The 17,487-nt window shown below is 39.4% G+C and overlaps 1 protein-coding gene across 3 annotated transcripts in view; it reads left to right on the top strand.

Annotated features, from left to right (window-relative positions):
* The window catches only part of MERTK (MER proto-oncogene, tyrosine kinase), a 60,502-nt gene that overhangs the window by 22,733 nt on the left and 20,282 nt on the right, over positions 1–17,487 (top strand). For 2 of the 3 annotated variants that reach the window (XM_032215439.1, XM_032215441.1), the window contains 5 exons: positions 1,264–1,447; positions 2,292–2,443; positions 10,030–10,183; positions 13,860–14,016; positions 17,372–17,457. In XM_032215439.1, coding sequence (XP_032071330.1) covers positions 1,264–1,447; positions 2,292–2,443; positions 10,030–10,183; positions 13,860–14,016; positions 17,372–17,457 — 733 coding nt within the window. The remainder of the gene's footprint in view (positions 1–1,263; positions 1,448–2,291; positions 2,444–10,029; positions 10,184–13,859; positions 14,017–17,371; positions 17,458–17,487) is intronic. The other variant, XM_032215440.1, reaches the window with a different exon arrangement.

The following is a 17,487-nucleotide window of genomic DNA, read 5'->3' as shown; positions in this document are numbered from 1 at the left end:
GTGTGTGTGTGTGTGTGTGTATATGTGTGTGTGTGTGTGCGCGCGCACGTGTGTGCGTGTATGTTTTAAAAGGTATCATGGTTTAGTTGTTATGTTTAAATCAAGTAATGTCTTCCATCTCCTTTTTTTACTACTTGGGGGAAATTAAAAGCCAGAGGTATATTTATGACTCTTAGAAATGAAACAATCCAAAAATAAGAACAGCTGGTTATAATTCCCTCTCCATTTACTTGCCAAAGCATTTCATAGCACTGTTGAATGCCTTTTATGCTTTTCTTTACAGAGGGTACAATAGTATTTAATGCTATTATTTATTGAATGCTGCAAAGGCTGAAAAGAGACTGAATTGAAACGGTACCTATTTTTATGCATGCTTAAATGCATGTGTGTGTGTGTGTGTGTTCTCAGGAATAGGATTGGGAATCATGTGAAATGTATCGTCCCTTATTCATTGAGACATTGAAATGCCTATAAAAGGGAGCAAAGCTGATTTCCACTGCAAGTGGAAGTACAAGTCAGTGCCATCCTTTGGCTCTCTGATGATCTCTATAGTCCAATCTGACTAAACAATTATATGACCTTGCCTCACTGACTATGCTATCCCTGCTGGCCTTGATGTGTCTTCTGAGAGAATGGCTTCCCTTACATTATAATAATATGAAACAAATTGCCAAATGGAGTACAGCAGCAAGTAAAAGGCAATGACTTTGGGGGAATCATAGAGAACCTAAATATATCAACATTTTGGGCTACTTAGAACTTTTCCTTCAAAACAATTTCATTCAACCTAATCCCATCCTAGTCTTTTTGACTTTAGTTCTAATCAGCTTTTGTAAAAATAAGCAAAGCTTAGATTGTTAACAGCATTACTTTCATTTACTGGCTGAGTTCTACATCATGGCAGCATTCCAGATAGGTCTAGGTCAGAGTGTCAAACTTGCGGCCCACGGGCCAGATGCGTCACATGCTGGCCCTGTCCCCATCCAGTTTGGCGAAGGGGAAAAAGTCTCAATACGTCACGTGACGCTGCTGTGATGACACGAGTTTGACACCCCTGGTCTAGGTCATTCTTTCAGTTCATCCAGTGCTCATCATGGAGGAGTACACTTTGCTACTTTTTGTCATCAAAATGATTTCAATGAGCCCTGGAAAAGAAGGACTCCTCAGCACCTTCTTAACACTGAAAATTAAGCATGGATAATTGAAGAGATACTTTCAGAGCACTCCTTCCTTAACGTATTTGTTTAACATTTTTTAAACTAGGTAAAAGAAGTTGATGTACCAAGTAACACTTCTATGATGATTTTTAACACTTCTATACCACCGCATCAGTATCTTATTCAGAATCTATCAGCCATGAAGGATTACAACATCGGTGTTTCTTGTAAGAATGAAGTAGGATGGTCAAGTCTCAGCCCTTGGATTACGGCCAGTACAACTGAAGGAGGTAAGATATATCAACAAGGCAGCATGATGGTAGTGGACAGAGGACTGAAGGATCATTTTCCAGGATATTTGTAGTAGGTCAGCTAAAATTTCTGATTTCTGGTTTAACAGTAAGCCCCTTTCTTCCTGAAATTTACTGAGATAACGGTAGGGGCAAACAAAAATAAATGTGGTGTGAAATGAGACAGATGCATATTCCAATCTGTACAAACAAATCCCTGGGCTGATTGAATGCTCAGAGGCGCTTTGTTCTATAGAGCAGTATCCTCCTTCCTAGCCACATTTTTACATTTGATTACAATTGGTGGCTCATGCCAATGAGATCACTGGCAATAAGCAATGAGCCCCTCTTATTCCCATGCCTGTGCCATTTTGTTAATATATGAATATCTGCACACTATATTCTGCAAGTAGCATATATGACTCTTTTTAAAAAGTTTATAAAATGAAAAGCACCAACAAAACTATGGAGTCAGCAAGATAATGACCTACAAGTAATTATTTTGCCTTTTACTTCCTTTTCGTTTTGAATGATACATACTCCATTCCCCCGATCATTAGTACAAATTGTTCTTAATAAAAATATATGTTGTGATTCTCCTATTATTCATAGAACTATAATTTAGGAAGGATTGAACATATAGAAAGGGATGTAGGAAAATACCTTATTTGTAAAAGGCAGCCTGCTAAAATTTGAATTCCTGTCAATCCCAGCATGGATGTCATTCCCCTCTCTTGGTCTAGAGAACCAAGACAATAAATATTGTTTTATTTCTGGGGTTTTTTCCCTGTTTCCACCCAAAAGATTAATTAGGGTTTTTTTGTATTTATATTCTGTTCTTAAGCTCCATCTGCTCCACCTTTGAATGTCACAATCTCTATAAACGAATCCAGTTCTTCAGTAATGGTCAAGTGGATTAAGCCTCCTGCTTCACAGATGAATGGCAAACTTCAGAGCTACAGGATCTCTTATGTATGGCAAACATCAGAACGATCTGTAAGTATGAATTAATATTGATTAAATAGTCAACACTGAATATCCCAAAGAAAGGATTTTTTAAAAAAAAAACTTGGGCAACCATCAGCCTTTCAGGTGGCATAAGAAATATCATGAATACAAGCTGTTTTCTCAAGAATCAGATTATAACCATCTAATTATGCCTTCTGTCACTAGCTACAGCTTTTCAAAATCAAAGATCCAGAGATCTTTTTCCCCTGCACTTGATCTTGGCCAAAAATCCCAGAAGCAATCAGATGTGGATCACTTTACATGATCAACATCTGAAAGAAAGCTTTACATGCTTTCTTATTTTTGTATCTCATGCTGTGTGATATAAAAGGAAATGATCAATCAGAAATTGTGTCAAGAACATAAACTATCCATTTTCTCTCTTTCTAGTTGCCTCCTTTTTGATTCTCTCTCTGAGATCCTCTTTCCACACAGAGTAAGATACCTTGAAAAGAACAGATAGCTCTTATATGGGGTAATCAGACTTCCTACAAAAGAAGGACATCATCTTTTTTTGTTCTCTTATCTCTATCCAGCAGGCATGGCCTTAACATCAAATATTGTGCAGCTTCTTGAGTATCTCTTCCTGAACAGTTTTTCTCCTTGGTGTAATTCTTCCCTAAGAAGTCCTAATTGCAAGCTAAGAAGCTCAGCTCTTTGACCTAATTACAGTTACTCCATGGCAATTTGGACTAGAATTGCTGTCCATAAGGGACGTGGTTGTAAAACACAACTCTGACTGCATTCTTTAAGGACAGCAATCCCAGCAGTTCTGGTTGCCATTATAACCCTGACACCTGGGTCATTAAGCAGGAAGAGATACGAGTTCCAGATGAAAAGCGTGGGGAGGGTATAGAGGAGTCAGAAGCAGGCAGGCAGTCCAGTGGAGTCCACAGGTGGGTCGGGAAGGGCGAGTGGGAGGTGGGGGATGCTGGGAAGCATGAGGAGACTGACTAGAAGCTTATAGTAGAGAGTGAGAAGTGACTTGAACATTTCCCTCCCATTGACTTTGGTTGTGAGAACCTAGCAGATAAGAGTGCAAATGGCAATCAGGTGGCCAGATCATGGTCATGTTACTGTGGGGATACTGCGATAGCTGCAATTTTGTGGACCAGTCGTAATTCCCCCTCCTTCAATACCATCATCATTTTGAATGGTTGCTGAACAAGTAACCTGAGGATTATCTATAATTGTTTAGTACCATCCAGGAGGCTTGCCTGCTGCCACAAATTGGCAAGATCTTAAATTTATTATGTGCTGAAGGGTTTTTGTCTCTTAATTATTGTAGCCGATTCCTACCATTGAAAAATCAGTCTTATTGATGCTGGAAAAAGTAATGTCATATACATGCTGGCCTAAGTACTTTTTTTAAAAAAGTCCTTTGAATTAGATTGGTCATACAAGTTCCCTCTACCTGGTTTATATATTTCCTGAAGCAAATTCTTCACCCATACAGGTAGACCTTGATTTACAATCATAAGTGGGACTGGAACTTCCATCACTAAGCGATGTAGTCATTAAATGAGATATCACAGTGCAATGCCCAATTCCACAAGCTTTTTTGCTATGGTCGTTAAGCAAATCACCATGGTTACTAAGTGAATCCAGCTTCCCTCATTGACCATGCTTGTCATAAACTGCCTGGGAAGATTACAAATGGGGATATATGTTCTGAGAAACTGCAACCATCATAAATATGCGCTGGTTGTCCAGTTCCCAAATCGCTATCACATGATCATAGGGATGCTGTGATGGTCGTAAGTGTGAGGACTGGTCATAAGTCACTTTTTTCTGTGCTATATAACTTTGAATTGTCGCTAAATGATTAGTCATAAATCAAGGGCTACATGTATCTCTTAGCCATCATAGAGGATATCATGGTGAATGATAGCTTAATTTCTCTCATTTTATTTAGATTTTATGGGGAATTGTTTTGTATTACAGTAATCACATTCAGATTGGTGCTGACCTCTCCTTTAACTATATAAACAGAAATGAATCTCTTTTCCATTGTGATCGCAGTCGAAAGATGAGATAACTGTCCTATATTGCACCTAAAATTCATCATGGTCCACCTCAGCCCTTTTATGGTATTGTAGGAAAATTCTGCAACAATGAATTTCTTCCTTTAGTAGCCTGGATGGCCTATTCCCATGATGGCGAACCTATGGCACACATGCTACAGGTGGCACATTGAGGCATATTTGCAGGCACACATTCCAGAGGGCCGGGGGGGAGGCCATTTTCACCCTCCCTGGGCTTTAGGAAAGCCTCCAGAGCCTGGAGAGGGCACGAAACAGGCCAATTGGAAGTTCAGAAACAATCCGTTTCAGGCTTCTGGAGGGTCTCGGGGGGGGGGCAGGGAAGTCCGTCCCCAGGCTTCAGGAAAGCCTCCGGAACCTGGGGAGGATGAATACCCTCCCCTCCCCCGCACATGTGTGTGTATCGTGCACACATGTGTGGGATGGGGATTGCACATGCATGCGCAGGTGGGTGGTATGCATTGAATTGTGGCTGTGGGCATGCACGTGCAATAGTGCACACACAATTTTGGCATGCCTTTACAAAAAGGTTCGCCATCACTGGCCTATTCTGTTCCAACTGTGGCTTCCAAACTATCTTCAAAGGCATCCCCGTGTATATCATAATGAAGTAATCCAGTCACAAGATGATAAGGATGTAAGTCACTGTTCACTTCCAGATGTGTTTTGGTGTTGTGCTTTTCAAATAACACTGTCAGTTGAACCTGAAGATGTTGCGTAGCTGGGAATCTTCCTCCAAAACTCTTCATCTCTGGCCACCCTCAGTATTGTGCTAAATGTGTTGTACAACAGAGAAACAACAGCTATGCTATAGAAATGAGGTTTTCTGGGTAAGCAGGAAAAATCAAAAGATAACACTTTTTTAAAACGTTCATTTCTCTACCCCAGATGACTTAATTTATCTTAAAGTTACTTTTCTAATCCAAAAATATAGCACAGAAGATACATTGTACATTCATCCACATGGTATGAATATCTGCACAGAGATTATCACACTGAGCTATTTAAATATGTTACATTTTCCATAAAATATTATTTATGTTTGTTTTGTATTAAACTTTAGCTTTCTGTTCCCTTTTTAAGTAGTTCATTTTTAAGGATTTAGAAATCACAGCACAAAGATACTGAAATCAGCACAGTAGTGTTACGGTCTCCTGACTAACTCAGAGTAGAGACGCTAACTCAGCAACTTATATTACAGATGGTAAGCTAAAGGTTACATCCTGATTCTCAGAACAAGATATAAAACTGTGTGACTGGCTCTCCCAATAAAATATGCAATGCCAACTTTTTTCATATGGATTTATCTTTTAATACAGTTCATTTCCAAATCCTTTGCTGCCTGATCAAAGGTTAGACATTAACTGGGAATCAATCTGGACTGAAAACTGAAACTGATTTAGATGCTAGTGACAATTTACTCTTCTCCATGACATTTAAAGAGAATTCTGGGCAACTGTGTGTCACTTGTTCCCTCTCTGAAGAGGCTGCCCCATACTCCAGTTAATAGGACTCAGGCAGAAGCATCCAATGTGCAGAATACAATGTTTTTTTGGGTGGGGTGGGGAGGAAAACAAGCACGATGTTGTTGTTACACTCATTTTGTCCTTTCCCTGTCCCTTGACCCCTTTTGCTGACACTTCTGTGCTCAGCCTGCTCTCCAATGTAATAAAGTTATCTCTGTTCTTTGTTTTTCATCCTTATGTAAGAAGGTGAAGTCAGTGTAGGTTAAATATTTTTAAGTTTGCCTTTCCAAAGGTTTAGTTGGTGTTTAAGAAGAGGAAAATGTATTAGGCAGAAAAATCTTTTAGATAAGATGGAGATGTATGCATTGTACATTTGTATATGTACTGCTAACCTCAAAATTGTTAAGAGATTGGACATAACATTTCTGTTCAAGCAGAAAACCCTATGCCATTTCCGATAAATGGTTGTCCAATCGTTTCTTAAAAACCTCCATGGTTTAAAGTAGCTCAGCTTTTCTCAGCTTTCAATGTGAAAGTGAAAAAGAAAGCTGCTGCTTTAAGGAGTCAGTACTTAGGGTTGTTAAAGTACTAGCACTTTGTTTCGCACAACTGTTGTGAAAGAACCTATGTGAGTTCTGAAACACTTCCTCCAAATCGTTTTTTAAAGCATACCCAATTTCTTCAGTTTCCCATTGTCTTCTTGATAGATACAGTGTCAAACAGAGTTCTGAGCTGCAACCACTGTTTCTAAGAAATCAATCCCAAATAATTTACATAATTTCCAATGGGTTACAGTGGTGTGTGAAGCCGGTCATAAAGGTTTTACTGTAACCACAACAGGATTTAGGTAAAATGAAAAAGTCTTTATGTCCATTCTAAATTTAAAAAATAGAGTTTCCTAGAGTCACCTTATAGGAGAGATGGGCAGCATACAAATTTAATAAATAAAGTAGATAAAAAGTATAACAAATTATTTGTAAAAAAAATGATCTATAGTGGTCATAAATACTTAATTTGTGCATTCTTACAAAGGGATATATCGTAATGAACATAGCTGAACTTAATTTTAAATAAACCTTCAACATAAAAGGCTATTTTATCACTGTACCTTATGAAATTATTCTGAAAGCAATTATTTAAGTTGACATAACCTACTTATTCCAATTTTGTTATACTTTTCCTGATAATCCCAGCCTGTCCTTTTTTTAAAAAAAACTTATTTTCCTTTTTTGAAATATCTTTGATAAATTGTGTTATGTCTGGTTACCCTTATGACTATAGCTGACCAGAACTGAATGATAGGCTGTTAAGGATCTGTTCAAAAGATAAGGGATGAGATATGGAGGAAGAGATTGTTTGCTACATTTTATGACAAGGTTGTTAAAGTTGTTAAAATTATTGAGACTTGTGATAAAGGGGAAGTCACAGCATATCTTCCTCCTTCCCCCTCCTCAGTGGTAGGTTGCCAATTTTCTTACTACCGGTTTGGGTGTGCTCCTGCCTGTGCGACGCTTCTGCACATGCACGCAAAAGCATCTGGATGGGTGGGCAGAGCCTCCTGCTGCCGCTACTACCGGTTCACCCAATCTGGTTCGCCGAGCTGGCAGCAACCCCCCCCTGCCCCTCCTATTTCTCCCACAATTTTGTCAACTCTAACTGGGAGCTGAGGTGGGCTGAGACTCGCCCAAAGTCATCCAGCCAGCTTTCATGCCTAAGGCAGGACTGGAACTCACAGTTTCCTGGTTTTTGGCCTAGTAGCTTAACCATTAGACCAAACTAGCTTTTTAAGTTTTTTGTACTTTGTATTAGTTTTTAATATGTATAACTGTAATTTAAATAAAATTGTTAATATAAAAAAGAAAAAAATATTTCTGATAAGTTCATTTTCTCAGAGTTGCAGCCTTATCATTTTTTCTTACTTCCTATTTACAGAGAATTTTTAAACCAGTTTAAACAGTTCCTGCTCTATCCCTCTACCATGTTATTATACTAAACTAGTCTGTCAGCTGCGTTATGAGTCACAGAAAATGGGGAGGGTGGGGACAATTTACAAGGAGGTGGTACCTACAAGTACTGTTTTGGTTTCTTTTTCAGTTCTTCAGTTGATTCATAGGCTGTATAGGAAATTTAGAGGAACAGAAATTTATTTCAAGTTGGGTGTGCTAATGCTATTAGATGGAACCAACATCTAGTTGGCAGGATAATGCCTAAATTTGCATTTTTTTTCTGTTTGATGCTATTATGAAATCTCCAAACACTCATCTCATCACAAAAGGCATTCCATCAGGGTGATATTGCAATCAGACAAAAAATATAACTTAAATATTTCTTTGATTCCATTGAAATCACAAATTTGGCAGGTAGTACTTATTGAAATAATATTTTCATTGACTATATTTATATAGTATTAACCTTTTTGAGATTTTCAGGTCATTAGTGTTGTGGCCCGTCGGCTGCCAGCAGAGCTAGCAGCAGAGTCAGATGAGGAGGAGGTTGAGGGGGAGCCTGGGCCAGTTTCCAAGCCTTTGGAAGGCTCTGATGAAGAAGCAGAATCAGAGGCAGAGGTAGAGTGGGGGCTTTCTGTTTGCCCCCAGGTGGAGAGGCAACTATATTTGGTACCTGAGCTGAGTGAGGGGGGGAACAGATGGGATCTATCCCAGATACGCGTATGCGTAGAGGAGAGGAGAGCAATGGAAGACAATAAGCTGGCTCTCAGGGAAAAGAAGTCGTAGACACTATCCAGCCCCTCCCTGGCTGGGAAATAAATAGTAGAGGTTTGGGAGTGGCCTGTTGTCACAGACAACCATTCATTTCCCCAGGTAGATCAATCAAGTCAGATTCCTTTGTCAGAACCAGTTTTGTTGGGTCTAATTGCTCTATATTTGAGGTGCCAACCGAGTCTCCCTGCTGGGAAATAATAGGTAATGCATTTGCCTCAGCCAGTGTGAACAGGGACTGTTTCTGCTTGGCCTAATCATTGAAGGACTTTTTATCTTGAGTTCTCATGTGAACAGAGACTATTTGTGTCCGGTTTCAGAAGGGAAAAGACTTTCATTTGTGACTAATTATTTTTGGTTTGGTCTATCCAACATGAAAAAAGACTGTTCCTACCCTGTTTTAAAAAGGGGGGTTGTTTTACTCATGAGTAGGTGGTTTCTCATTGCTTGCAAAGGCTGGGTGAGAACAATTAGTAAGTATTCTTATCTTGTCCATGTGTAGATAAGTCCTATTTTGCTCACTTGGGCTTTTTCTCAAGTAAGTAGACAAAGAGTGCACACTATTCCAGGAGGTTAATTAAACGATTGTGGGCAAATATTGTTATGATATTACCAAGTTGTCTTAGGACTCCCTACAGATTTGCCTGCCCAATTTCTTTTCTTTTTCCTTCTGTTTTCTATTTTGTAGAAATTAAGTCTATTACTTTTTGTTCTTTTTAAAACAATGCACCAAGGATCAGTTTAAATGACACATCAGTTCTAAACCATCAGGGATTACACAATTAGCATGATGGAAGCAAACAAGAGATTTTCTGTTTTTGTCATAGGCAGGGAAGAAGAATGAGCATGGAATATTTTTAAAAAAATCAATTGTACAAACTGCTTCCTACAATGTGTTTTTGTGTTAAATTACACTTTCTTATTATTTTGTCTGCCAGCCAGATGACAGATTTGTAATGAGTTAATCTGATCGTCCGCAGCTGTTTATTGTTTACAATGGGAAAAAACTTAGCATGGGTTCTAAACAGCAGTGAAATGTATTTAAATAACTTATTGACAACTTTTTAATTGTTGCTTTCTAGTGCTTGAAGTACTATAGTTACCAAGACAGCTACTGTACATAAATACTTATTTAATTTCATTGTACCATGTGCATTTAATTTTGTTGTACCATGTGCAATGATAATAAAGTAAACTAACTAACTAAGTAATTGTGCTGGTATTAGCAAGTGTCTGTTAAGCTTATTTGTAAGCAAATAAAGACAAAAGTTTATTTGCAAATCTGTCAGGTAGCTATGAAACTTGTCCACTAGATACTGGTAGAATAAAAAATATTTTTCTCTTCACAGAAGAATCACTCTTTTTCTACCAGTAAAGATACAAATTTCATCCATATTCCATTTATGGCCACAAATGTCACCTGCATAGTGCAAGTAGCTGCTGTCACTAATGGTGGAGTTGGGCCTTCCAGCGACCCTGTAGCAATATTCATTCCAAGCAATGGTAAGTCAGATTAATACAGTGATATGAATTAACAAGTTGTTGAAATTCTAGTCATGTAGCCACTGTGTAACAATAGAACACTAGCTTTTTATATGAAAAGCTCCAAACCGAGTATGAATTGAAATTCACAGCATCTATACTGCTGTAGTCAATGATCTGTTTTACAGGAAGATTCCAAGAAAACGCATGTTAGAAAAGCCATATAAATTTGGTCCAGGAAATGAGAAACTGCTTTGAAATTGCCTTGAATTTTATGGGGGAAAAGTGTCCTCAGCATACCAATATGTGTGTGCGCGCCTCTGTGTGTGTGTGTGTGTGTGTGTGTGTGTGTGTGTGTTCGTGCACTCAAGCATACCATACCCATGGATATTTTCAAGTCAGTCTTGATTCCTTGCAACATCTGGACAAGTCCTTGTAGGTTTTTTTGGCAAGATTTTAGAAGTGGCTTGCAATTGTCATTTTCCTAGGTCAGAGAGGGAACAACTGGCCCAAGTTTACTCAATTGACTTCATGGATAAGGTTGCACTAGAACTCACAGTGTCCTATTTTCTAGTTTGCTGCCACTGTTTCCTTTTGTGGCTTCCTGGATATTTTAGTGAGGAAATTTTGGAATCCTCAGGTTAGAACAGAGATGCCAAATATTGAGGTTAGGGCCTGTAGCTGATGTTAAACAACTGGCTGAAGGTCCAGTTCTTCCAATTGGGATTACTGTAATGATGACTAATAATAGTCCCTTAAATTGGAACAGTGACAGAGAACAAAACTTGTGAGTAACTATCAGATTTTCCGTGAATTTTGAGCTATAACTATACCAAATAAACACTTCTCCAAAAAATTTAAAATGTTGAATTTCAAGCAGCAGTGAATACTTTGTCACCCATAGATTGGGATGACAAAGGTTTTTGGGAAACAATCAAATTCCCAATCTCCTTACTGATATTCTCCAAACTAATGAAAGCTTTTTTCTGGGCAAGGCATAAAAGTCTCCGAAGTGAAGCATGGGAGGAGTCACAGCTGGGTATTGTCACGGCCCATCTGCCCGGAGACTGAGGTAAATCTTGAGGCCACACCTCTACCCCTCCTCTGACTCTCCAGATTAACCTCAGTCTTCGACCCGGAAGGAGCTAAATACCTGGCTCTTCTTGGTACGAGATTTTTTCTTTTTCAAATTTATCTTATTGTTATACAACTGACCTTCTCTTGTGTGTTCTGCGATCGGCCTATGCACAGGAGTGGTTAGCGCTGCTGAGAGGCTCCTGAGCCATGGCCGGGAGGGGAAGCCCCAGGCGCCACGCACATAGCATGATGGACAATGACTCCCTGCACTTCAGTTGGCCATTAGGGCTTCTCTACGCCTTCCCTCCCCTCCCTCTCCTGTCCGGGATGCTCAGGAAACTAGTATTAGAGAAGGCAGAGGTCATCCTGGTGGCTCCCTACTGGCCCCGACATCCCTGGTTCGCAGATCTGATTGAGATGTCTTTCGTCCCCCCCCATTGGAAGATCCCTCGGGGGGAGGTAATCCTTATCCAGGGGAATCTGGTCCACCCAGACCCAGACTGGCTCCAACTGACCGTCTGGAGATTAGCAGATACAATTAAAGGATGTCCAGATTTCTACCAAGGTCATCGGGATCATCGAGGCTGCCAAGAGGAGATCCACCACTCGCATCTACGACGCGACCTTGGTCTCCTTCGCGCCCTGGTGCCACTCTGCTCAGGTAGAACTGACATCAGCCACAGTCCCGCAGGTACTGGATTTCCTCCAGGATGGACTGAAGAAGGGCCCGGCCCCTAGCACCTTCAGAAGGCAAGTCTCAGCTCTGGCCACCATCCTAGGGGGAGTGGGCACACAGTCCTTGTCCCAACTTCCCATCATCAAACGGTTCCTCAGGGGAGCAATCAACCTCCAGACCCCGGTGATTCACCGCTTTCCCTCTTGGAACCTGCTCATAGTGCTCCAGGCACTTCTGGAAGCACCCTTCGAGCTGCTGAGGGAGGTGAGTCTTCAGCTGCTTACACTCAAGGTAGTGTTCCTTGTAGCTATCACCTCCACCAACGCACTGTCGGCCAGGGTGGATCTCTGCATCTTCCACAGCAACAGGGTTGTCAAAGATGCCAAAGATTAACTCCCCCTTTCCCAGGGCTCAGAAGATTATTCTCCCGGATTTTTGTCTAGCTCCCTCCAGCGGAAGGGAAAGGTCCTGGCATCGCCTCGATGGCCATTAAGTGGTCGGAGGTCCTCTTCATCTCCTTCCACCTGGCAACCAGGGAGTGAAGGTTTCCCCAGCCAACATCAGGCTGGCCATCTCCAAGGCTTACGAGGCACAGGGGCTTCCGGTGCCTGAAGGCATCACTGCACACTCCACAAGGACTGCAGCCACTTTGGCAGCCTGGGCCACCCAGGCTCCCATTGAAGATATGTGCAGGGTGGCAGCATGGGCTTTGCTCTCTCCGTTCATCAGACACTATAGGCTGGACGCTTTTACCTCCACAGAAGCGTCCTTTGGGAGGAAAGTTCTCCAGAGAGTGCTAGATACTCGGGGGGACTCAGGCCCTATGGACCCTCCCAGGGACACCTAGCTTTGGTATGTCCAGCTGTGTCTCCTCCCACGCCCTACTTCGGAGACTGTCAGTTGGTCTTCTGAACTGCATATCTCGAAGGATGGTGTGGGATCAGTCACTTCCCGCCCGTAACCTAACTCAGGCAGGGTGGGCCTGAGTTAAGATAGTTACCGGTCAGTCAGGGACCAAGAGGGGAGTGGGGGGACTTACCCTGTTGCTTCTAGATTTGCTTTGACTGGACCATCGGTTAATCTGGAGAGTCAGAAGAGGGGTAGAGGTGTGGCCTCAAGATTTACCTCAGTCTCCGGGCAGATGGGCCGTGACAATACCCAGCTCTGACTGCTCCCACGCCATCCTTCGAGACATGCAGTTCAGGAAGACCAACTGACATTTTCCCTTCAACATTACTACAGAGAAGGTGTTCTAAAATTCCATTTGAGACATATATTTTTTGCCATGTGGAACTACAGCTGTCCAATCCGTGCTATTTTATTCTACTATTAGACAATCAGTGGATTCTTGGGTTGTTGTTTCAGAGATGCATCCTGATTGGATTCTTCAGTGACTTCAACAATGCATTTATAAAGTTTGGATACATGTTTATGTTTTATAAATGTTTTATAAAATTTACTAAATTCCATGGAGTCTTAGATCCCAGTTTTTGAATGAATTATGTGGTTCAAAACATATTGCACTAAAATGCACTGTTTTGTCCAGTTAAAAGATACAGGAATAACAGTTTTGGATCTAGAGGAATTTTTGTAATATCTGTATTTTACTCTTTTTTACATTAGTATCCTGGGCAATCTGATAATACTCATCTATTTAACCTTTTTTCAGATTGCAAGTCATTTATAATTCATACCATAGAAAAATATTGTGCAACAGCTATGAAAATCAGAAATCAATCCCACAGTTATAACATACTTTTCATATAAACTATCACACTTGTCTTCAGTCCTCTCCTTTTCACTGTTTTAATACCTTTTATTTCTAACTTTTTGTTTATAATAATAAGCTCCCTTCCTTCCATGAATTTGCAAATAATGCCTCCCGCCCCCAACTATAATAAGATGTCAGTCTCCTTTTCTTTGTAACTTGTCTTATTCTTATAGGTTTTATATCTGTTGCACCTTCTACAACACTAGAATCTAGAAATACAGATTTACTTACAATAGTCCTTGGATTTATATGTGGAGTTGTCATCATTGGACTAATCCTGTACATATTTGTGATTATCAGGAAAAAAATTAAAGAGGAGAACAAATTTGGGTAAGTACCTAAACAAAAAACAAAATTCGTAAACTGAATCCTTGATATATGATTTCTAAAACGTAATTCAGATATGAATCTGCAGTTCTTTAATATATAATAGGGCACTTGTGGCAAACACTTCCCCAGACAGCTAATATTCATGTCCACCTTCCATGGTCAAATGGTTCCACTTCATGTAGAGTTGCATTTTCTAACCAAAGAATCATGATAATTAAAATCTAATATATTTTGAGAGTAAGATTAGAAGTAGTGGATTCTCAGTGTTTGCAATTCCCTATGGCAAAACCTATGGCTTAACTCTGTACTAAACAGGATCTTTGAATAAAGATCAGTGTAGTTAATTGTTATCTTAAGTTTGGTTTAAAATTCAGGCTTGACCCAAGACTAATCATTGAGCTGTAATCCAATATAAGTTCTATTTTGAATATAGTGGAACTTCTGTGTAATCACATTCAGTGCGAATGTGTTATGCTAGTGTATAGGAAATTACAATGACATAACTAATCAAGATGAATAACTCCAAAGATTGTTCTTTTGAGGCCAAAGTTATTTGAAAGTTAAGTGGTGGTTAAAAAATTCAGATTTATATGGCAGCAGGTGTGTTCAAATGTATATTTCAGATTACTACACTAACAACTGCAGGTTGTGAGCACTGTTTTACTTTTCATTTATTAAAATCACTAAGATTGGAATAAGATGAACACTGCTTTAATGATGCTTGAAAAAGTAGTAAAGGAAAATACAGGATGGGAATTCATATAATCAGCAAGTTTAGATAACAGAGGTCCTGCTGTACAGAATGTTTGTGAAGCATGATTCACTTGTGCATGGGATTAGAAACAGCTTTGTGCACACTAAGTAACTTAATCTCTCTTTGTTAGTTTCACTGCAAAATACTCCATACAAACTCTGTAAACTCTTGATCTTTTTATTTCATTTTCTCAAATTTATGTCCCCTTCACTAAATTGGCGAGATTTATATGTTTGGCTAGGCAGTGTTTGGTCTAATGGTCTAGATCAGTGGTAGTCAACCTCGTCCCCACCGCCCACTAGTGGGCGTTCCAGCTTTCATGGTGGGCGGTAGGGGTTTGCTGTAACTCTGCTTTATAAATTTTATAAAGTAAAGTTACTTCCCTACTTTATAAGTCACCATCACTGTGGAACCAGTGGGCGGTTAGAAAATTTTACTACTAAAAGAGATACAAAAGTGGGCGGTAGGTATAAAAAGGTTGACTAGCCCTGGTCTAGGTGATTGGTCTAAAGGTTAAAGCACCGGGCCAGAAAGTGGCAGACCGTGATTTCCTTGAGTACGGGTTCCCCACAGGTCTGTGTCTTGAATCCATCAGAGTTCACCTTGATGGTCCATGACTGCTGTGCCAAGTCTATGATGAATCATATTGTTAAATATGTGAATGACACAGAAAGAAAGAAAGAAATTTGGTAAATCAGCCTCAGATACAGATTGAAGCACCTAAACCAGATTTGCATATTGTGCTAAGGTATCTTTTTCAAATCATGGTGTGTTGAATGAGTTACTAAATTTACAGATTATGCTAAACTTTGATGTAATTTGCTTGCATTTCACTCAGGCAACCTAAGAGGCTTATGCTACCTTAGTAATTCATTTTTGCATTATGTTTATTGGACCTGGCTCTTCTGTTTCAAGTACATTTGTATTGTTGGGGCAAATGTACACATAGACGTAGGAAATATTAGCACTGAAATCAGGGTGCATTGCATCAAATACAGAAGGTGTGCCATATTAAAACTTAGTATATAAAATAATTACAGATAGCACAAACAAAAATCCTTGACAAACATCCTGGTATTGACAAATTGTAATGTGGTGAATCAGCTTAAAATATGATAGGCTATATCCTGTTTATAGCACATAAATTTTTGATCTCTAATCTTTTCCCACATGGGAGGGAACCACTTTCAGTTACATTTTGTGAAGATAGTTTTATATAAACAACAAACACTTATTGTAATCTCCGTTCACAAACCTTGTGATCAGTTCTTGCCCTTTCCTTTTTAAACTTTTGAAAAAACTAGTTGTTCTAAATGTACCAAGAATATTTTTTCATAGCATGCTTTTGCAAATGTAGCTCTGCTGAGAACTTACTGCAAATCCATTATTTCTTTAGAGCAACATTTCTCAACCTAAGACACTTTAAGATGTGCAATTCCCAGAGCAAGTTCCCTTTGTTAGAGAATGGTACATTATCATATTTTAAATCCTACTGTAGGTTACTTTGTTTAAGTATAAATGTACTTCTTTTTCAGAGCATGATTCTCTAATAAAGAAAGATGGTGCCTAGAATTTCATATCATGTGAACCAACTTTTATTCATGCAGTTCATCTTTCATTTTCATTTTCTCATCCCAGAGTATTTTGCCCCCCAAATAGTGCCCTGAAGAAGATTTGAGGGCAATGAAAGTAAATGTAGGCAGAAGAAATAGCTCTTTCTCCCTGTGCCCAGTTGCTGAAGCCGTTCTGTTGACAGAAGGCACTAAGGGAATATAACCTATTAAAACACCATTTATATATTAGATGTATATTTCCTTCCCATTCAGTAGACTGAAATTGTGAAATGCGGGTGTTTTTAAATTCTGTTTGCTGGACTAAGCTTTCTTTTTAGTATGTCACAAAAAGTTCCTTTTGAGTGCACTGGATATGCTGACTCAAAGGAATGGGGATCTCAGCTTACTTGGGTATTTCCTTCCTGGGGCTAGGGGTAGTTGTAGAGGAGGGAATGAGTTTAATTGGACAGAAGAGGAAGAAAGGAGAAAAATGTGCTTTTCATGAGGGGTAATCCTGAAACTATTTCTCCACTGACAGTTTTTAGAATCTCAATTGCGTTAACTGCCTTGGCTTCTTTATTTTTTAGAAGCTCTGGTTTCTTTTTAAAATGTTGCAGCTATAAGTCATGAGAGGGAAATTAACTAAAAGTATGAAAATGAAAGTTTTAGGTAGTACATTGCTATTAATGAACACCATTTTCAAAATGAGTATTTAAAGTAATTTTCCACTTCACCAAAATAGTTGAATGACTCAGCCTTTCTTTTTTTATGGGAGATAAATATAATTGTTGAATGTTTAGAGAGATAAATGAATGGAAACAAGTATATAACTCAGGGGGGAAAATGAAACATGACTGGAAAACCTGGAATTTCCTTTCCTTTTTCATTGTTTTGATTCAACCTGAGCCAAACACCTGCCCATAGTAATCCCAAAGGAAGACAATAATTGCTCATAAGGCAGCTGTAATCCCCATACCCACAATTCCTAAAGAATTCACAGGAATAAAATTATGATGTTATTATCATATTGTATTTCTTTCTCCACCAGGTATGCTTTTAGTGGACAAGAAACAGACCTGGCTGTAAATTACAGAGTCAAAAAATCTTATGGCCGCAGAACTGTGGAACTGACATGTAAGTTTTAGATAGATGTTACAATCCTTT

This window comes from Thamnophis elegans, chromosome 4, assembly GCF_009769535.1.
Source record: "Thamnophis elegans isolate rThaEle1 chromosome 4, rThaEle1.pri, whole genome shotgun sequence".
NCBI lineage: Eukaryota > Metazoa > Chordata > Lepidosauria > Squamata > Colubridae > Thamnophis > Thamnophis elegans.
The sequence above is the reverse complement of the archived record's forward strand: the minus strand, read 5'-3'. Positions and strand labels throughout refer to the sequence as shown.